The 21,558-nt window shown below is 38.4% G+C and overlaps 3 protein-coding genes and 1 long non-coding RNA gene across 5 annotated transcripts; all 4 read right to left on the bottom strand.

The window, feature by feature from the left end:
* Positions 1-261: 261 nt before the first annotated feature.
* Positions 262-2,365, bottom strand: LOC115385471 (guanylyl cyclase-activating protein 2-like). Its single transcript, XM_030087537.1, has 4 exons — positions 2,147-2,365; positions 1,024-1,173; positions 530-629; positions 262-403 (listed from the first exon to the last, which is right to left on the bottom strand). Exons 1-4 carry the CDS (start codon positions 2,345-2,347, stop codon positions 273-275), a joined length of 582 nt encoding a protein of 193 aa, XP_029943397.1. The 5' UTR covers positions 2,348-2,365; the 3' UTR covers positions 262-272.
* Positions 2,366-5,716: 3,351 nt separating this feature from the next.
* LOC115385394 (guanylyl cyclase-activating protein 2-like) lies at positions 5,717-12,070 on the bottom strand. The gene is made up of 4 exons (XM_030087414.1): positions 10,208-12,070; positions 9,381-9,530; positions 8,364-8,460; positions 5,717-6,553 (listed from the first exon to the last, which is right to left on the bottom strand). Exons 1-4 carry the CDS (start codon positions 10,577-10,579, stop codon positions 6,432-6,434), a joined length of 741 nt encoding a protein of 246 aa, XP_029943274.1. The 5' UTR covers positions 10,580-12,070; the 3' UTR covers positions 5,717-6,431.
* Positions 12,071-12,838: 768 nt separating this feature from the next.
* On the bottom strand, positions 12,839-17,290 carry LOC115385824 (retinal cone rhodopsin-sensitive cGMP 3',5'-cyclic phosphodiesterase subunit gamma-like). 2 transcript variants are annotated; one of them, XM_030087904.1, is made up of 4 exons: positions 16,822-17,290; positions 15,327-15,440; positions 15,203-15,240; positions 12,839-14,475 (listed from the first exon to the last, which is right to left on the bottom strand). In XM_030087904.1, the coding sequence occupies exons 2-4, from the start codon at positions 15,428-15,430 to the stop codon at positions 14,399-14,401; spliced, it is 219 nt and encodes a 72-aa protein (XP_029943764.1). In that variant the 5' UTR covers positions 15,431-15,440; positions 16,822-17,290; the 3' UTR covers positions 12,839-14,398. The 2 variants fall into 2 exon arrangements, with proteins under 2 accessions (XP_029943764.1, XP_029943756.1); XM_030087896.1 differs by having other exon boundaries at positions 15,327-17,290.
* Positions 17,291-19,145: 1,855 nt separating this feature from the next.
* Positions 19,146-21,035, bottom strand: LOC115385851 (uncharacterized). The gene is made up of 3 exons (XR_003931186.1): positions 20,854-21,035; positions 19,387-19,888; positions 19,146-19,262 (listed from the first exon to the last, which is right to left on the bottom strand). It is a non-coding gene; the product is annotated as an uncharacterized LOC115385851 (long non-coding RNA).
* Between the last annotated feature and the right edge of the window lie 523 nt (positions 21,036-21,558).

The raw sequence follows: 21,558 nt of genomic DNA, 5'->3' as shown, positions 1-21,558 counted from the left end.
AAATATAAGCTCTTGGCTTTCATTTGAGAACAGTCCCTCAATCTTCAGTTAACAGCTGTGTTGTGAATTGCTCCGGATCTCAGATCTCCAAGAAAAAGTGTCCATCAAACTTTCTTCTCTGTAGCATGTTAACCTCTTAAAAAGGCTCCAGTCTTCACTTGTGTATAAAAAAATAATTCTGATAGTTAAAAAAAAAACCCCAACACTTTCATATGAACGAGACACGAGTCCGTCATTGAAGGCAGCTTCTCTCTCGTGGTTTTGCTGTCCCGTCATTTACGAGGCTTGTGGCCTTCTTGCTGTTCGATGAACCACTCGCACGGCCCGATGTCCAGTTTGAGCTGCTCCATCACCCACGGGTCCTTCTCAGCCCCTTCCATGAACTCCTCCAACGTAATCTGACCTGGACGAGTCAAAAAACAGCTTAATCAATAAAATGTAAACTTACTTTGAATGATGAGGCCAAAATGATGTGTGGTCATCAGATAGAAACATGGAGTCTTTTCATCTGCTGTTGTTGAAGACTCACTGTCTTTATTCTTGTCCACCAGCTCAAATATTCTGTTGCAGGTATCCTCAACATTCACTGTGAGTCCAGGATCAGTGTGCCTCTTTATTTTGTAGATAATCTGAAATGAAAAGAAAAACAAACATAAAACGAAAGAAAAGCCAAAAAATATTATTTTGATATTATTTAATTATTTAATTTTATCTGAAAGCAAAATAATCATCACAAGTCAGATATGTCAATATGATACAATATGATATTTGTGGTGTTTTCTCCATCCTGGTCAGCATCATTCCAGAAATATAGTATGTGTATGTCACTTGTAGGCTTACTGATGTAAATAATAATTGGTTCTTACTGATTTGTCTGGATAAATAAACGGTAAATAAAAAATAATTGAAGTAATAACAACATACTTTGTATTAAAGCATTAATAGAAATGATGGGATGAACCAATAGGAATAGGAAAGCTTATCAGCCAAACAAAACACAGCGAAATAAGCAGCAACGCCTACTTTGAGAATGTGCTTCACTTCCTGTCTGTCCAAACAGCCGTTTCCGTCTCTGTCGAATACTTTAAAAGACCATCTCAGTTTGTCCTCAAGTTTCCCACGAAGGACGAGGTGCACGGCCGCCACGTACTCCATGAAGTCGATTTTACCATCCTGTAAGGAAAGAGTGAAGAGTTCTGAACTGCTGCTGTAGATGCTCGCAACAATTTTGACATTTATTGAGCAGTTGCTTTACAGCAGAGCTTAAACCGTACTACTGCTGACTCAAGTTTCAGATATTTCAATAATTGTTAGGATAGTTTGAGTCACAGGCAATAGACATTTTATAGCAGTTAATTTGTTTCCTTCCTTCCTTGGGAAAGCTCGTCCTGAAAGGAAACTTAACCTGCTTAAAGTATATTTCATAAACAGCCCAGATGTTATACATGAGAACAAATGAGAGAAAGCCACCAAAACAGTATTTTAAGTGCTATGATATTTGAATAATTTATTATATCTGAAAAATCAGTGTGAGAGAAGTTCAAAACATTGAAGCTATTTGAAGTCATTTCTGGGATATTTTTAGCGTAATAATATGCATAATAATAATAAACAAAGGCAAACAGTAGAAAAAGGGAACATTTTAGAATTTGACATCAAATTAAAACAGATATAATATTTTAATTTAAGCATTTTTCTTTGAGTTAAGGCTGAAGACGATGGAAATCTATAAAATGCATCCATAAAATGGACTTAATCCCCTCCCAATAAACATACTTCAGCAGAAAGACTGGTTACATGACACAGTAAAAATGCTCTGTTTAGTTACAGAACTCACTGCTGTCAAGCAGCAGAGTCTTTTCTGCATGCAGTTTGCATGTTCTCCCTGTGGTCCGTGGCTGTTTTACTCCACTTTGACTCCAATGTCCAGTGTGACTGTTAAAGTCTTGCACATAGACGTGAATATGTGTAATTGTCTGTATCTCAGAATTTGGTTTGTGATGGACTGACTGTCCAGAGTACACCCGGTCGTAATCCGCCCAGCTCGGCGGTAGTAGCAGGAAATCCTCCATCAGTCTCTCTCTTTGCAGTCTTAACCTGTATTTTGAGTTTAATTAGTGTGAGTCATCGCGAAGCTTCACATTACCTTGTTTGCATCAAAGGATCGAAACACGTTGTCCATATAGGCCGATTCTTCCTCCGATGAAGAGCTCGTTACTCCAAATATCCTCTTGAACTCATGCAAGTGCAGATTTCCACTGGGACACTCACTGGCAAACTTACGGTACAGATCCTGGATGTTTTGAAGAGTCACTTCCTTATCCGAGGAGCCCTGCACTTGACCCATAGCTTTCAACACAAAGGAGAAGAGCTCGAGTTATGGGAAAAATTGCACTGAGGATGCACGTAAAGCACGTTCATCACTGCCAATGAGCCACGAATCATTAGCCTACACTCAGTCGCAGCTCAGCGTCCTGTATGCTGGGCTATTTCAAGTTAACAAGATGCTTAAATCCCATTGATCCAATTGTCAGTCGTCTCCAAATCCTCAAGAATATTTCCTGTTTTCTGGATTGTTTGTGTCTCACTTATTTTGACAAATTCTCCTCTCGCCCAGCTGACTAAATATCACTGCAGAGGGACAGCAGCTTTGCTGATGAGACACAAATATACTTGTTTAAAGGTTTTAGATCAGATATAAGATTTTCCCCTGTAGACCAGAGGCCAGCACTGGGTCCTCAGGAAGATTAAGAGTGGGATTACGTCAAAGCGTCAGCGTGGTCTTTGTGGTTGTGTTGATCCACTGAGGCTCATGTGGGAACAGATCATTGGCCTGCAGACTGCAGCTCTGGAGCCACAGCTCTTCAGCCCCTCTGCAGAAGATATATAGAGATAAACATTTTCTTTTCATTTTTATTTTGGATGTATATCACACTGTTTTTCAAAAGTAGTCTAATCTCCTGACTAAAAACAGTTGAAATAGTCCGAGTTGCTAAAATGGATAAAAGAGCTAAAACTACAGTAAAAAGACAAGTATAGGAAAACAGGTAAAATGGTAAAATCACTTAAACAGTCATAAAAAGTCAAAAAGTTTCAAACTACTAATGTAGCTAAAACTGTTCTCACCATTTCGAATTGCACAGTGGCTATGAAGTAGCTTAATAGCTAAAATGGCTCAAAATTGCTGTGAAATTGCTGAAAAAACTGGCTACGAAAGCATAAAATATTATGAAATTAATCTAAATTGTAGCTTTGAAACGTCACTAATGATTTGAATTTAATTTTAATTTTGTAAAGATTTTGTTTTTCTTCATTTGGGATAATTATCGTGTTTAATAGCTCAAGGCAAACCCTCCACCTGCCAGCTTGACCCCCTCCCTACAGTTCTTGTAAAAACCTGCTTATCTTCACTTGCTCCCCTCATCACCAACATCATTCATTCCTCTGTTATTTCTGGCACTGTCCCTCACTCATTCAAAACTGCTACTGTGACCCCTATCCTGAAAAAACCTGGCTTGGACCCATTGAATTTCAATAACTTTCGTCCTATTTCCAACTTACCCTTCCTCTCCAAAATCCTTGAAAAATCTGTAGCCTCTCAACTCCACAATCATCTCATCACCAATGACATCTACGAGCAGTTTCAATCCGGCTTCCGTCCCCTACACAGTACTGAAACAGCACTCCTCAAAATCACCAACGACCTCCTTTTAACCTCAGACTCTGGTTTACTTTCAATTCTCATCCTTCTTGATCTCTCAGCAGCATTCGACACCATTTCTCGTAGCACTCTGCTTCTCAGACTTTCATCCATTGGCATCTCCCAAATACCCCTCGCTTGGTTCACCTCCTATCTTTCTGACTGCACACAATTCATTCAGCTCAAATCTCATAAGTCCAACACCTTCTCTGTCTCTGCCGGCGTGCCCCAGGGTTCTGTCCTGGGTCCCCTTCTCTTCATCGTTTACATTCTCCCGCTTGGTCACATCTTCCGTAGACACAATATAAATTTCCACTGCTATGCGGATGACACCCAGCTCTACCTCTCTACCAAGCCATCTTCATCACTTCCTCCAGCCTCCCTTTCCCTCTGGCCACAAGAAATTCACTCCTGGTTCACTCTCAATTTCCTGAAACTAAATAGTTCTAAAACCGAAGTCCTCCTTGTAGGCACCTCCTCCACTCTCTCCAAATCCAACAGTTTTTCCATTTCCATCCACAACTCGACTGTCCCTCCCTCCCCTCAGGTCAAGAGCCTGGGTGTCATCCTTGATAGTACACTCTCTTACCACTCCCACATCAATAACATTACTCGGTCTGCATACTTTCACCTGCGCAACATCTCTCATCTCCGACCCTTCCTCACTTCTGAAACCACTGCCATCCTCGTCCACAGTCTTGCCACCTCTCGGATTGATTACTGCAACGCACTTCTCCTTGGTCTCCCCAACAAATCCCTCCAGAAACTGCAGCTCCTCCAAAACTCTGCAGCTCGCCTCATTACCCGGACTCCCGCCATTCACCACATCACCCCCATCTTACAGCAACTCCACTGGCTTCCAATAAAACAGAGAATTAACTATAAGACACTTCTCATTACATTCAAAGCACTCCATAACCTGGCCCCACCTTACATATCTGACCTCCTCCACATCGCCACTCCTGTCCGTTCACTCCCCTCTTCCTCCAGCCTCCAGCTTTATGTTCCCCCTGCTCGCCTCGTCTCCATGGGGCACAGAGTATTCAGTCGCTCTGCTCCCCAGCTCTGGAACGCTCTCCCTCCCGACCTCTGCACCATTGACTTCCTGCCACTGTTTAAAGCCAGACTCAAAACTCACCTCTTCAGACAGTCCTACTTCAACAATGGCTCATAGTTGCACTCACCATTCAATGTTGTTGCCTTTTGTTTATGTTGTTAAAGCTGCTTTTAAATTGAATAAATTATTATTATTATTATTATTATTATTATTATTATAATTATTATTATTATTATTTTTATTTTTTTATTTTTTATTTTTTGTTTTTTCATGGAAAAAAGCAGAAGAGGCTCTTTTGTCCATAAAGGTTGCAGACTCCTGGTTTGCACAGTCCGACCAGTCTGAGGACATCAGATTGTTTCTCTATGCATGGTGCTATTTGTGAGAGAAGCAGTTGGAGCAATGATTTCACCACTGGAGTGTTCAAATTAGAGGATGTCCAGTAGATACAAGATTTTAATCCCCCTACAGCCACATGTCAGTGGGGGTGTACCAAATTGTTCTCTGTCCATATGCTTGATCCACTCATCAACTGATTTTTTTCTCCCCACTCAGTAAATCTTTGTTGACGGATGGATGTGACCTCGGTGTCCAATAATTTGAGCTTAAATGAAAACCGAAATGCAGCACATCTAATTTGTGGGACACAGATGGAAAGAAAGGATAAATTGTTTTTTTTTTTGTTTTTTTTTGTAAAAATCTTTTATTTACAGAATAAAAGCACAATCTTCACAACATTCTGTTTTCACCTTAAATCCATCATACAAAAAAAATGTACAAATGAGAAAAACAAAAACGCAAAATATGTTTTATTACTGCAGAAACAATGGATTAAATATTTCATTATGAAATTACCACTGTATATTTCTTACATTTTTATTATTTGACAGATTTATACAAACTGCTTAAATTTGCACAAATAAAGTATTTTTTTTAAATTTGATATTAAGTTGATAAAACAGTAAAGCAGGTCATTTTAGTTAAATGATAAATGAATAATCATGACTTAAATTGCAAAAATAGAGAAAATATGTCATTCTGTGGATATGAGTAATGTAAATAAAATTGGGTAAATTCTAGTCCACCATAAATATTCAATCAAAAATTTTGTGAGTAAATACATGAAACACTTTATCTGTGGTCAAAACGCTATTAACCGCAGCAATAGTAAAGTCTGATTTTTAATTCAAAACCACAAATAATTTAACGAGTTAATAGTTTTGACAAGTTTTTTTCTTTATATAAACTCAACATCTTACCAAACAGTAGTCTTTGACCCTTCAAAAGGATATACACTTAAAGACTGAACTGATGATATAAATTCATACTTGATTGTATTTTATTGACAGAGTATATATATTTGATGACTGAATAGAATAACTATTTGCCACAGGAATATTTTAGTGTTTACAAAATTTACAAAAATGACGTGCTGAATATGTAGTGACTAACTGTACAAGCTGCTGAACTCAGACCACAGACACCCCAACCTCTGGGCCTGCTGTCAAAATCAGGGCAGCCATGAACGAGATGCACTGCACTCCGGCTCCAAGTCACAGGAGGATCCGCATCAAGAGAGGCAGGCAAACCTCTTTAAAGCCAAAAATATGAAGACTCTTCACTTCTTCATCAGCCTTAAAATGAAAACAAACAAACCCCCTAACAATCAGGGGGTCACGGGAACCTCCCGCAGTTCTCGACGACCCAGCCGGAAGCGTTGACATCAAGCTTCAGCATGTTCATGACCCATTCGTCCTTTTGAGCACCTTCCATGAACTCCGACAGCGTGATCTGACCTGCAGGGCAGAAAAAAACAAACATCTATGCTGATGACTTTGGATTTTATTGAGGGGGAGATGTGCAACCATAAAACAATATATTCACATACAGAAAAATGTCACCGTTCCCCCCCCCAAAAAAAAAAAAAAAAAAAAAAAAAACCTTTTAATTTGACTAATATAGGGAGGGAAACTAAAAAAAATGTCAAGGCTGAGACTGTCTTGGTGACGTCATAATAAAACCTACATTTTTCAAACGATAGTTTTTTTTTATGTTATTTAAACAGCATTCATGATGAAATCTGATAAACATGATCACTGGATTTAATTTAAATCTGAGCCTAATCATCAACCCATGTGCTGCAATACCACTTTCAACCACAGGAGGGTGTAGTGAGTCAGGAGAGACAGTAGGATTAGTAGCCCTTGGAGAAGGAAACAACTGTGGCACTTCAGACCTCTCAACTAACTTAATAAATCCTGTCAATCAAACTATAGACAGATTGTATATTATGGTAACTCACCAAAAGCACAAAACTTACTTAGATCTTGCCAAAAATAAACTGCTCTGTCAAAGTAAACTAAGCAAAATCTCAACTATGGTATTCTCCTTCCCTTCTTGTTTTTTTTTTTTTTTTTTTTCAATTTTATTTATGGAACATTTTCAATGAACAAAACAGACAGCATATCGGTTCATGAAAGGCAGGATAAAATAAAAAATGATGTCTGTCAACACCCATCCCCATCCACCCACCCAACCCACAGGCCAAAAATAAATAAATAAAATTAAATAAATAAATAAATAAATAAATAAGAATAAAATAAAAAAAAAAATATATAAATAAACATACCAATATAGTACATAGATAAGAGAGAAACCTTAAGAGTTCAATTTCAGCTTAGCCTAATACCACAGTCCCTCCCCCATCCTCTCATGTTGTTTAATCGATATTCTGAGGAAAATTTAGAGAATCAAAGTACCGCAGAAAAGGGCCCCAAGTGGCATGAAATGCCTTGATTGAGCCTCTGATAGAGAACCTCAGCTTTTCAATTTTAAGATTATAAAGCACCTCACGGATCCATCGGACATGTGAAGGGGAATGGGAAACCTTCCAATTGAGTAAAATTAATCTTCGAGCCAAGAGTGTGGTAAATGATATAGCCCGCTTTAAAGCTTTTGGCAGATCTGAGGAAGGGGAGACACCAAAAATCGCAGAGATAGGGTTGGGCGTAACATAAAACCCATATGCCTCACTCAGTGTATTAAATATTTCTGCCCAATACTGTTGCAAGTTTGGACATGCCCAGAACATGTGCGAATGATCGGCAGGAGAAAGGTGGCAACGGCTGCACTCGTCTTTTACCGAGGGATAGATCTTGGCTAATTTTTCCCTTCTTGTTTTTTAAATTAATTTAACCGAAACCTAATTTAATCAGTTATCTGTACTTTACCTGAATATAAAATTAAAAGATGTCTTACTTTACTTTTTCTCACATACAAATATCAGTAAGATTTTTGGTTCTCCAAACTGGCTTGTTTCCCATTTCAAAAATATACCTCTAACCCTAATCCTAACCCTAACCCTAGTTAAATTAATATTTAATATCATGTCTTTTTTTTTCGGAAGCCTTTATAAAATTCCATCTGCTTGTCTGCCTTTCCTTTAACAGTGATATGACCTCAGTTTCCTTCAACTGTTTCTGTCTTTATTTAGGTCACTGATGGGGGATCTAAACACACTCACATGGTGGCTTGCTCTAAATGACACAAACATGCTGCTCAAGATCTTCATGAGTTAAGCTCTTGTTGCTCTCTGCACCGACTCACCATCGTTGTTTTGGTCGACCAGCTCAAAGATCCGATCGCAGATCTCTGTGGGAGTCATGTTGAGGTCCGCCGTCTGGAGCTTGATTTTATGGATGATCTGTAACGAGACGCCGATGTTGTAAGGAAGTCTGGGTCTGAATGTGCAGCATATTTTACTGTTGCTCATAGACTAGATCAGGGATCTGAAACCTCTGGGGCAACAGAGTTTTTTTTTCTCTCAAGACATCAACACTCATGCTGAAAGTAACAGTGAGATTGGGAATCAGGATAAAGAGAGAGACAGCAGCACTGCAGCTCTTCTACTGATCAAACTAAACTGAGTTGGTTTTCTTCCTCTGTCAGGAAGATCTAAATAGGCTTCTAAATTTCCATTTATTTCAGGTAGAGTTGTCCATGCAAGTGTGTTTTTTTATGGCATACGTCATACATTTCATAAAAATATACCACTTTTTGCAGTGGGCTGAGAAAAAAACTCTGTTGACTATATTGATAATCAAAGTTTCATACAATCTGACACAAATTCCATTTCTCAGATGTCCTATTTTCTCTAAAAGATTTTAAACAGGTCAAAAAGCTGAACAATACCAATATAGTAACACAGTTACCTTAAGTTCCACAGGATAACTGTAAAAGTATGTTATCTAATTTCTGCCCGCCAATCAGGCCTCAAGATACTTTTACTTTGTGAATTTACAGGCTTACTGTAAAGCACTGCAGGGATGTTCACTTTGAAAATAGCCTCAGCAGACCCCACACTGACCTTATTTTAGACCCTGGGAAGCTAAACAACATGACCCCTGACTCTAATCCAGCCATCACTGGGACAGCACTATAATCCTTCAGGATATAAGGTTATGAAATCAGGTAACTTCTGAGAGCTTTACATAACTCTCTATTCTATTTCTTGCAGAAAAGTCATAAAGTGTGTCAGGGTTGTATTATTGACACTTTTCAAGGACGACTGCTAAAGAAAGTTGATACATATCATAATTCAGCAGAAATGTCGACTCTTCTCACCCTGATGAGCCTTTTCACCTCGCCTCTGTCCAGTTTTCCATTTCCATCTTTGTCGTACATCTTGAAAGACCATTTCAGTCGATCTTCAAGGTTTCCACGTAAGATCAAATGAAGTGCTGCCACATACTCCAGAAAGTCCAGTGTGTTGTCCTGTGGGCACATTGAAAAATAACTCAGTGGCAAATGGTAATGGTAATAATATGAATTTAAAAAAATGCTAATTTTATTATTGAGGCAAGTCGAACTTATCTACGTTAATGATCAGAGATAAGAGATGCAGCTGTACTAAATACTTTTCCTGACTTGCATAAATTAAAATTATAAAGTGCTTCATAAATCTAAAAAAGTGGTTTAAGTCAATTGTCTTAGGCTGTAAGTTTCTTTACTTTCATTTGGTACTATATCTAAACCATACTGCACTTACAACACAGCATATATAGGACTCCAGGACTGGATAAAGTTTTTCCAATGTGGACCAAATTCAGAAAAATAAATCCACTGTAGAGCCACACAGTCTTACTTTAGTTCGGTTCTGCTGTTTTTAGGTACTCGGAATAAAATTATTATTTTGTTGCAAAGCGACTTTGTTCAGGGAAATTTTTAATCTCAAAAGAACAAAACAGTAAAGTCCAGTTTCATATGTGGGCCAATTCAGCATCAACCAGCAAAGATAGTTTTTGGTAAAAATGGATGTTTTCTCCCCTCTAATTTTCAGTTACATGACAGAGATTCACACTCTACTCTGAACAACATTGCAAGAGGAGCACAGTTTATCAGAAAAAGAGAAAGCGGTTGATCTGGTGTGGCTGTGATCTGTGGATCTCTACCCTGTTGGTGTCGAAGGAGCTGAAGATGGTCTCGATGTAGAGGCACTCCTCCGAGGAGTTGCTCGGGACGCCGAAGATCCTCTTGAACTCGTGCAGGTGAAGCGCCCCGCTGGGACACTCCTTCATGAACAGGATGCACAGCTCCTGAATCTGAGCCAGGTCCATCTCCTCGCTGCGGCTTCCCTCTTGCCCCATGATCGCCTGGATGAAGTAAATGTGTCTGCCTGGATGAAAGGACGTCTGTTTGGTCCTCGGTGCTCGCACGGTCCTCTCAGTCCAGAGAACTTTACACAACTGCCTCTCAGTGAGCGTCCAAGGGCGAGTTAAGCTGCAAATAGGATAATCCTCTTTCCTCATGTGATTTTTACTCATCCAGGCAAAGTTCAGGCCAATCTTAACCGTGTTTGGCTGCACTTCTCCTCTAAGGTGCCAGAAGTGGTGATCTTCAGAGGTGTCTTCTTAATTGGAAGATAGGTAAACTCAATTAAAGCCTCTGGCTTTCATAAGAGGTGTGTTCAGCACTACCGAGAGTTCATAGGCCCCCCTATAGTGGCTGTTCACATATGCCGACAGAAAAACAACTCTACACATCAGCTTCACTTGCAATAAGACAACTGCAATAACTACATGCAAAACATTATATATATATATATAGCGATACATACATACAGTAAAAGTATCTTGAGGCCATACATACATACATACATACACACACACACACACACACACACACACACACACACACACACACACATATATATGTATATATGTGTATATATATAACACAAATACAGGTAAATGCAAAACAATGTGCTGCACATTGTTTTGGGTAGGGCCGAAAGTAAACCCCTCCGAATTGGAACATACCTCCAAAATTAAATCATAAATGGAGAAATGCCTTTTATGTGTTGTAAAGAAATACATTTATGACTTATTTAAGGTGTTTAGAAGAAAATGGCTGATTTTGCTTAATTCGGACTTTAAAGAACACAACAGTGTCGGGAGTCACATTATTGGCCATTAACATAGAAACCACCTACAGAGAAACCTGAGGTCAATGGAGGACACACCCAAAGAGTTTAATACCTGAGGGATTGTGGTGACTTATACTATTAGTCACTCAGCTGGGTGCAGAGAGAGGTCAGTTTACACTGGGATTCAATGAAAATCCATCCAAAGTCATTGTCCAAGTTGAGTGATGTTCCAATGACGTGCCCACAGGCTCAGCTGCAGAAGGCACACAGATCGCAGAATGACTAAGTTCAAAATAAGGTTTCAAGGTTTTAATGAAAATAATAAAGTCTTAGAAAAATCAAACTTAATCTGAGGTGTAGACAGTTGCATAGATCCTTTACAAAGTGTTACAGATACGGAGCAGACGTCTTGGTTGGAGTGTCGGCAGGTGGATGACTGGGGCTGGGATGCAGAGCAAGTGGAGACTCTGCTGGCTGCACAGGTCAAGATCAACAGACTGAAGACGGAGGGACACAGAGTCAGACAGCGGTTCATAACACCGAGAGCCGAAATGCTGGTCTCACGGTTATGGCCTGGCGTGGAAGTGACGTCTCCAGTCCCCTTAAATAAAGCAGCTCCTAGTCTGGGCAGTGAACGCCACCTCCACACCACAGGTGAAACAAATCAGCAATCAGCAGCCAGAACAAAAACAAGGCCACAGCAGCCAGTGTGCAGAACAAGACAGTCTGGGAAATATTTAAACCAAAGAGAGTCGCCTTAACAACAGAGATCCCATGTAAATGTCACGTAGTGAAGCTTTGAAGGGGCTGTATCATGCAAAATTCACTTTTTGTATGTTTTAACCTTGTTATATAGTTATGTACTCACCAAAAACACCCCCAAAGCGTTTTTTTCCTTCATGCCTGCGTGTTTGAGCTTTTCTCGTGTTTCTGCTGCTCAGAGAGGCAGCCCCTCCCGCACCCGTGAAAACGGTCTGTTTCCCACGTTGACGTCACACTGTGAAGACGGCTCCCCTGAGCCCCCCTCCCGCAGGCCCTGGGCAATCAGCGTTGCCGCTTTTTTCTAACTCTGATTACGGAGATAAACTTTGACCATCATCTGAAAGCAACAATCAAGCAGGAGCAAGAGTCTGAGGGGTCTGCGCTTGGTGAGTTTCTAACAGGAAAAGACATTTTAGCGTGTCTTTGTGTGTAGAGAAGCTAGAGCTAAAGAGCTAACGCTAGCCAGCGTATTTGTTTAGAAGCGCTGATTGGTTCAAGTTCGCTGACAGTCAAAGTCCACAGGGGGAGAGGCGGAATTTCAGTGAAACAGAGCGTTTTTCTCTTCCGGGTTTCAGAATTAGCCCCAGAAATTCTTTTATTTCACACAAAATGACTTTTCCTTAGCGCCAAAAATAAACTATTACCATGTTAATGCCATTTCTAGGGTTTGGACTAGCTAAAAGAACATGATACAGCCCCTTTAATGCTGAAATAGATCGCACTATATATATATGGTGTTGAATAATTGTTTATTATCAATTATAAATGCTATTTAAAATGCCTAAGTATTCTAAAATTCTTGTTTTTTTTCATTTTCAAAATATCCTTTTATTTTAAGATACTTTGATTAAGCATTTTGAATACTGTTTTTAAATTTCTATTTATTGTGAAAAAATAAATTTGAGTTTGCTCCTGTTTTTTCAAAAGTACACTTACATCAAATATGTAGTAACAACATACAAAATGTGGATTCATTCAGTTTATATTTAATTTTTCTGAATTCTCACGTACTCTTGGCCTCAGATAATCCTTGCTGTTTAAACAAAATCTCACATTCCAATAAAAAAAATGGATGTTTAATTAAAGTGAAAATGAAGTTTAATCAAAAGGGTAATGGGATGACTTCTTTCTTTCACAACAGCAGCAGCAGTAAAGGAGATCTCTCTGGTCATGAGGCTCTGAGATCTTAGATTAAATCTGTTACAGTAAATCTGGCCTCTTCAGGTAATCCTTCACTGACTCCATGATGAGGCTACGGCTTTAGATGGGAGACTTCAAACTTTCCTCAGGTATGTTTGGATTTAGAAACCTTAAGATTTGGATTATAACATCATCAATGCAAATGAATATCTGTATATCCTTTTTCAAACATAATCTTTCATGGAGACTTCATTTTTTAAAACTTTTCATGTGAAATGTCAGTGATGTTGAAACAGACAAGAGGCAGTGAGACAGTGTTGTGCCCATTTTGTTTGTCAATAACACATTAGTATACATACTGTTATGTGGTCATAAATGTGGGAGCATAAAAGCTAATATTAGTTGACTATACTTTGTTTGCTGCTCAGAGAAGTTGTTGAAGGGTTAGTGTAAGTTTATATAACAGAAATCAACTGAAGTGGAGTAAGAAAGTAAGAAAATGAGAATTTTTGCATGTTTTAGTTCACAGAACTTTTCTATCATTGTCTTTCACCATCATCTGAATATCATGTTACTTCTTTTATTACTTTTTTAAGTTGAGTTTTCAATAAATAAAGATTAGCGTCAGTTGTTACAGCTCAATTTCTCAAACCAAACAACATAAAATAGTCTGATCTACACTAAGCATGTCCGGTAGAATCTTAATTTCACCAGAAAACAATATTCTGGGAGAAAATATTCAACTAAGTATTCAACTCACTTATTAATAACAAATCACTGGTTTTTGAGTAATAACAGCAGCTCCACCACTTAGGAAAAGGAATAGTTCTGAAAGTTTGAATGTTACTCTTAAAAGAGATTTCAGATAATTTGCTGTAGATTAAATAAGTAGTAAACTGATTTGTATCAACATTTTAATATTTATTTTACAGAAAATATGGAAGAAAAGTTTCTGCAACTCAGTAAAACATGGGACAACAAACGGTCAGAGGAAAATTATTTTATTTAAGTGTACCGACATTGACTGAACCAAATCTAACAGGAAATGGCAGATTTACATAATTAAAGGAGAATGTAAAGCTAATTACAAGGTAGCTTATTTGTGTAGCAAAAATAATTAAAAAGAGAATATATTTATTTCTAATGGGTTTGATTATGGCAAGACAGGTTACAGAAACAGGCTCCAGAAAAAAACAAACAAACCCTGAAATCACAGAGATGTGATCCACCATGACCTCTGAACCCACACCTGATGACCCCAACCTCAAAAAAATAAAAACACATGAAACCACATTTTCTGGGTCCAGGGTGGAATCTACACGATGCCAAACTGCGCCAGGTCGCTCAGCTCCATGTCGCCAAACGCCTCCCAGGGGCAGACCACGTTAGCATCTGCAGGGACGGGAAGGAGAAAGGGAGCATGGGTAAACATTTACACTCCTCCATCCTGTCTGTTTCATGCTTTTCTTCTTATTTCTTCTCTGTAAAGTTTTTCTGACGTCTCTAAGATTGAGACTTTAGGAGGAATCAGCTTGAGAAAATGAATATGGGGTGAGCTGCTCTCACTTTATAATGATCAAATAGCAAAATGTACACGAATAGTTTGTTTTAATACATGTAAATAACAGACCAGTAACCGATGTATAATTATAAAATTAGAATATATTTTTTCATTATACTACATATTTAAAAGTATACCAGATTGGAGTTTTGCAGAATTGTGTTCACACTCATGCTTACTCACCAGTAACAAATTAGACTAAAGTTAGTCAACAAATTTTAAATGATAACTGAATTACTGCTATTTATGAAAAAATATTTGAGTAACTTACTTAATGCCATATTGAGTAATTTAAACTAAATGGAAAAAAGTGTGTGTGTGTGTTTGTTGTGTATGTGTGTGTGTGTGTGTGTGTGTGTGTGTGTGTGTGTGTTTGTGTGTGTGTAATAGTTATATATTTTCTTTTACTCCTTTTGTGTATTTTTACAGCTGTACTGTTCTCTCTCTTTTCATATATTAGCATTTATGGTTTTATTGATAGAAGATAATTGCCTTTTCATGAGGGAGGAACTTTTTAATTGTATTCATTTCAAAGTGAAAAACTGAACTCTGTCTCACCTCCAAGGCCTTCCATCCCTGGGACATCGTTTCCCATGCTTTCAGAGAGAAAGGGAAAAAGATTAAATATTCTGCTGTGGGGACAAATAAAATGATGCATGTAGAAAAACGAGGGTGGACTCACCCCTTCTGTCCGGCTTTGGGAGCCTTGCTCTTGAACTGCCTGGTCTCCTTCTGCTTGAACTTGGGAGGGGCGGCCTTTCCGCTTCCTGTGACTCCTGCATTCATCTTTACAACTCTGGATCACAAAACAGGGTTTATTTGAACTTTATTAGAAATACAACAAAGGAAAAAGTTTATCTCCTTAAGAGTTTAACCCACTGTTTATAAAACTCACTATTAATAACTTGGTCTTTTCAGCTAAAGTGTCATAAATACACCTCATATTCTCAAGATTTAATCCTCTTAGCGGCCCCCTGACTCAAAGCGACAGCTCAGCTATTAAAGGTGAGGGATCAGTGTGTGAAAACAGAGGATCACAATCTGACCTGAGGATGATCTAACAGAGGCTGGAGTGTTCTGGGACACAGATTACCTTTAAGATTATAATTTAATCCTCAAAGGGCATATTTAACACATTAAGATGCCTGGATGTGCCTCAACATGCTGACCAAGGCACCTGCAGTGTTGACTGGGGAAATGTTCAATGATTTGGGTTTTTTTTTTAAATTCATTTTACTATCTCAAAAATTGTGGGCAAGAACGCAAATACGTAGAATAATTAAAAGAAAAAAACACAGTTATTGCTATCACTATACAATAATAGAAAATGTAAGTTTTTATAGGACAGCCTGACCCTACTTGCTTTCTTAGTTTTGTATCAGATGTTAAAAATGATTATATTTTCCTAATTTTCATTGCATACAATACCACACAGCATTTGACCATTTTCATTTATAAAGCACTTTTACAATACCATGACTGAAACAATGTGCTTTACGTGAGGAATGCGGCCAAAGTTAAACATTTAAATCTTCATAACATGAAAGACATCATTTGCATTCTAGGTAACTGATGAAATACTGACAGCTGAGTTTGAACAAATCAAAGAGAATGTCTTAATAATCAGAAGATCGATTTTAGTATATATAACATCATATACCGCTGGAGAGACTTGGTCCAGCAATCTATAGATTTGTATTCTGAGTGTTATAAGGAAATACGAGATAATGGTTGGGATTTTCTTTACTTAAAACTTCAAACAGTCAAACAAAATGTCTTGAAAAAGAACAGAGAACGCTACAGTTCTATGTGTCTGAAATTTCAAAATTCAGGGATGAGTGTTGTATTTGTAGTTTTCAAAGAAATGAACAATCTGATTTACAAAAGGTGGAACACTGATAAATATATGTAGCAGCAGTCACAGAAAGCTTACATTAGAAATGAGATAAGTTGAATATTATTACATGGAAATTAACAAAATGAAACTGTAACATTTTTGATAAATCTGAGGTGCAGAGAAATGCATTTCATATTAATTTTTTACAACATGAGTCTTTCCAGAAAATATCAAACATTTTTTAAACTCTGATGAATAGAATAAACTTTTTAAAAAGCACATCACTCATTTTCTTGCTTGTGTTAGCTATTGCAAAATTAGTTTATATAAATGCACTCACTTGTTTGGTTGGAAGTTTGGACTTCAGAGAAGTTTCTCTTTGCAGAGAAGAAGCAAATAAAAGCAGCTGCAAGACAAAGACAGGATCTTCTTTCTTCTTGCAGTCTCTCTTTTCTGTGTGGCTGGATGCTGATGCAGCTTTTATACACCTGAAGTCCTCCCACCGGCAACGTGCTACAAAGGCCCAGGTATTTTGGGTGAGGGCTTACAGGTAAGCCTCATAAGTCAGGAGGTCTTTAATAGGCCAAACTATTGAGGGTCACTAAGCGCCACACTCTCTGTCTTACATAATTATGACAGATACTGTGATAGATGAAAGCTGTCACTTCATTAAAGATTATCAGTCAGTGAGCTGATGGAAGTCTGTGTACTTTTCCCAGTGACTCAATATCAAAAATGATCGTGAAATGGTTTTTTTTTTTTTTTTTTGTCTCTCTCTCCAGTTTGAGTTGAAGCTTTTGTTTTAGAAGTTTCTATTTCATTAAAATCTTATTTGCTGGAGGAGGAACACCTGTATAATCTTGTACTAACTTAGCCAGCATGTCACTTTGTACAAAATAGATATTAATCTCTAATCACAGCAGCTGTGATTAAAATAAATGTAATTTTTCCTTGATACGACTGATGCAACTTCAACAAATGATGAGCGGCAACACAACAATCACACAGCGTCAGTTATTAAGGTGGTTCTAACTGACAGGAAAGGCAGCAGATATCATTTTCCCGTGTCCGTTGTTATTTTTGTAACTCCATCAACTTTTCAAAGCAGTAGTTCCTTTCCCAGTATCTTCCATCACACGGTTTGTATCGGAGATATCTCGTCTGATGACCAGTTGCCAAAACAAACAGCTCAGGGGTCACCAGAGGAGAGTACAGGGAGAAAAAAAAGAGGATTATGGGTAATAATCTCTCCCATTTAACCGACCCTGAAGCCATTGGGATCATGAGAGATTTGTACAATGAGGAACATGCTCTAAACGGAGGGGTGTTATGAGCGGGATGGCGGTGTTCATTATGCAATATCTAACTCTTTCGCTGGGACGACACACACGTGAATAAAGAGCAGAGACACATGCTGAGGATGTAACTGAAATTATATTTAATAAATGTTATTTCAAAAAATGTGGATGTTGATAAAATAAAAGTGGTGAATTGGTGAACATGAGCCCATTTCCAGTTTCCATGTTCTCCCTGTGCATGCACTGCTTTATCCTACAATCCAAAATAATGCTTGTTAGGTGAATTGATTACTCTTAAATGGCTGTACATGTGCTTCTGATGGACTGGTGACCTGAATAAAACATATTTCTTTATTTCTAATTGTATGAACCTGAACAACCTACAATCTTCATGCCATCAGCCGCATGTTTATTATCAATGCAAAGTCCAACAAGCTGTAGTGTATTTCAGGATGTCAGGACAAATTTCACTTCCACAGTGGTTCTTGTTAATTGCCAGAAGCAATAAAGTCAGTTTTTCAGTCGTCAGAACATCTGACAACCGGAAACGTAATCACTCGACTTGCGTCAGTCAAGACGAAGGAAGAAGTACTTTTACGTTTATGGTAAACAACGTTGCATAATGCGAAATTATTATACAATGGCTGAAAATGTGGCAGCTGACACGTCTGCGCTCACCTGAGGGGGCTTATCCATTAGTCTGTCTCAAAATACACGGCTGAATGGCTGGGAAAACAAGCACGACTTAGTGGCTTATAAATGATGGTGTGAGGACAGGGAACCTTCCAAACGTCTCTGGAAGAGTCGACACACTCACTGGATACGGTAGGAGGCTTTGCTTTATTTCATACACGTAATTACAAAGTTAGATGAGAGTTTCTTAAAATTCTGTGTCTTTTTATTAATGGGACAAGTATTTTCAGGTGACTTCTTTTTTGATAATAGACTCACGTCATCTGCAAAAAGGAAACGTCTGATTCTTATCAATTCGGTTCTCTTTGCAGTCTGTTAATGGCTGGTAGACACGTGCAGTGGGCTTCACCTTTGGGTAAGCAGCAAAAACATCCGAACTACAGTCAGTTTGATGGATAAAAACGTGACAATGTGTATTGTAAGAAGTACTTTGACTTTTTACCAATTACAATTTTATAAAAAGTGCATTTAAAATTAAATAAATAGAACAGGAGTCTTAACTGGTAATTTGAGCTTTCTTTCTTCTTTTCACCTCACTGGGGAAAGAAACCTCAACTGATCAATAAAATATATCTAAATTGCACTTTCAGTCAACATATGCAAGTGAAATTTTTTATTAAATCTGCACCTGTAACATCAGGAGATCCTCATTAGGAAAACCCTTTTTTTTTTTTTTTTTTTTTTTTTTTTTTCAGATTTCAGCAAATTGATGAATGTCACCTCAGTTTTTTGAGGTCTATGAAAGTTTCAACTTACCAAGTGGGAAGTTCCCAGTTGGGTGACTGACAGACTGTGAAGAGACAAATGAAAAGGGCTGCTGGGACTGTTGGAAGTAATTTGTTTGACAGTACCTGATCCAGCCTAATCTGATGTAATCTAATCTCATCACTCAGACCTGCCCTCCTCTTTCTCACCTCTCTTTCTGTAGAGATGAACGCAGCAGCAGCAGCAGCAGAGGGCACCAAGGCGGCTCCTCCCAAATTCAAACAGAAGGAGACCCGCCAGTTCAAGAGCAAAGCTCCCAAAGCTGGACAGAAGGGGTGAGACACATTCAATTATGGAAACACTGTTAAATCAAACTAGCCTGTAAATAATGCTGTTTTTCACATGTGGACAAAACATGATATTGACTGTATTCACTACAGCTTCGGCAGTGATGTACCCGGTATGGATGGCCTTGGAGGTATATAAGCTTTAAACTCTTCCAATGTTCTTTTTTTCTTGATGTTTTGGCTCAGAGTGTATGTTGTTACCACATCATTTAACCTGCCGCTCTCGTCTCCTGTAGATGCCAACGTGGTCTGTCCCTGGGAGGCCTTCGGAGACATGGAGCTCAGCGACCTGGCGCAGTTCGGCATTGTTTAGGTGTAGATCCTTGCTGTCATCCGACTGCACTTTTATTCAACTTCAAGGCATCTGAACACAGAAACCCATTCCTGCATTTAAAGATCCAAGTCTCTTGATTGAAATACCTCATGTTGACTCTGTATAAGCAGAAGATGATAGACCAAGAACAAGAATGCTATTAGTGCAGCCAGTGTGTTTGAGATTAAAATAACTGTTTCTAGTGTGGATTCATTGATAAATTGTGATTTTGTTAACATCCAGTAAATGTCTATTTTTCATAAAAGAGAATGTATTTTGTAATTAAAGTTCCCTTAATAAACCTGAAATATATACAGCATATCTGAAAGATCTTTGTTTTTTTTCTGTTTTTTTTTTTTTTTTTTTTTGTCTGCGTAACAGTCTCTTGTGTAATTTGCCCATCCTAGACCTTTATAAAATGATCGTTCTACTAATAATAACAGAAAAATACCCAGTGAAAAAGCAGTTTTGGAGAAAACATGCACATTTTTTCTTTTAAAGAAAAGTATAAGAATAAATAATGGATGGTGAGACGCCATGAGCTTGATTGAAAAAAAGGCTAATATGATAGAACAAAGAGATTAAAGAAATTAGATAGCACAAATCCACCAACATGATAAGAAGTGTTTCAGCTCCTCTTTACGGGGTGAAAGCTGCACTTGGCTGGAATTTACACCCAGGTTCGAACCAGGGTCCCACGCTCAGTGTCAAGACTGAGCCCAGCACACCATCATTTGGGAGAATAGATAAACACGAATCATTTAAATCTAAAAAAAAAAAAAAAAAAAAAAAAGCCATATGGGGTCTGTGCATATGAAGCTTTTTTTTCATTTCATTCATATTTTCTTTCACTCTTAATCCTCTTAATTTATTGTCCTTTTATATCTACCTTTTTTTCTTTCCATAAACTCTTGACTTTTAACTGAGTGGATCTGTTTAATAGTGATGTGACGGAGTCACTCTGACGGTGGCCGCGGCGCAGCGCTGGAGCTCATTAAAACACACATTACACTCACCTGTGTCTTTTCTCCGTTTGTCTGCTCCGTTCCCCGCATAGTTGGACATTGTTATTCACCGCAGTAGTCGTGGGTGCACACTCGACCGCTGCCAAATCATCCTCCTGCCATAATCTATCACCCTGCAAACTTTTTCACCAGTATTCATGTCCCATTCACGTCCTCCCACAGCCAAACCGAGCTCCGAGTTCACTTCCTGTTTATAGCCGTCAGATGGGGAAACCCGGAAGTGACGTCATGATGACGTCACTGAAAGGTGCAAAGTTCGGCATGAAAATAATTTATTTTTGTTTCGGACCTATTTTGAAATGCAGTGGTTCGACTGTTTGTTTCTGTATATTTCTGAACAAATTACCATTAATTTATTATGGGGATTTATTATGTTTTGTGGAAGAAAACTGTGATTCCCTTGTTAATTCCCTGAGGGGAGGGGCCTGTGGTGTTAAAAGGAGGCCCACCTCCACCTGTGAAGAGAGTGAGAGTCAGACTTCCCTCTGACTGAGAGAGAGTGGGAGCCTGCCAGTGTTGGTTTTGCGTTGTTACAGTGGAGGTGACAGAAAGCCAGTGAACATTGTAAGAATTTTCTTTTTCCTTCCTATTCTTTTCTGTAAATAGTTTTTGGAGCTCCTTGTTTTTTCTGCACTTTGGGATTACGTTTGGTGAAATAAATCAACTCAACATCATCATCACCTTTGGCTGTGCCAT

Source organism: Salarias fasciatus, chromosome 1 (assembly GCF_902148845.1).
Source record: "Salarias fasciatus chromosome 1, fSalaFa1.1, whole genome shotgun sequence".
Lineage (NCBI taxonomy): Eukaryota > Metazoa > Chordata > Actinopteri > Blenniiformes > Blenniidae > Salarias > Salarias fasciatus.
This window is presented reverse-complemented; position numbering and strand designations above follow the sequence as displayed.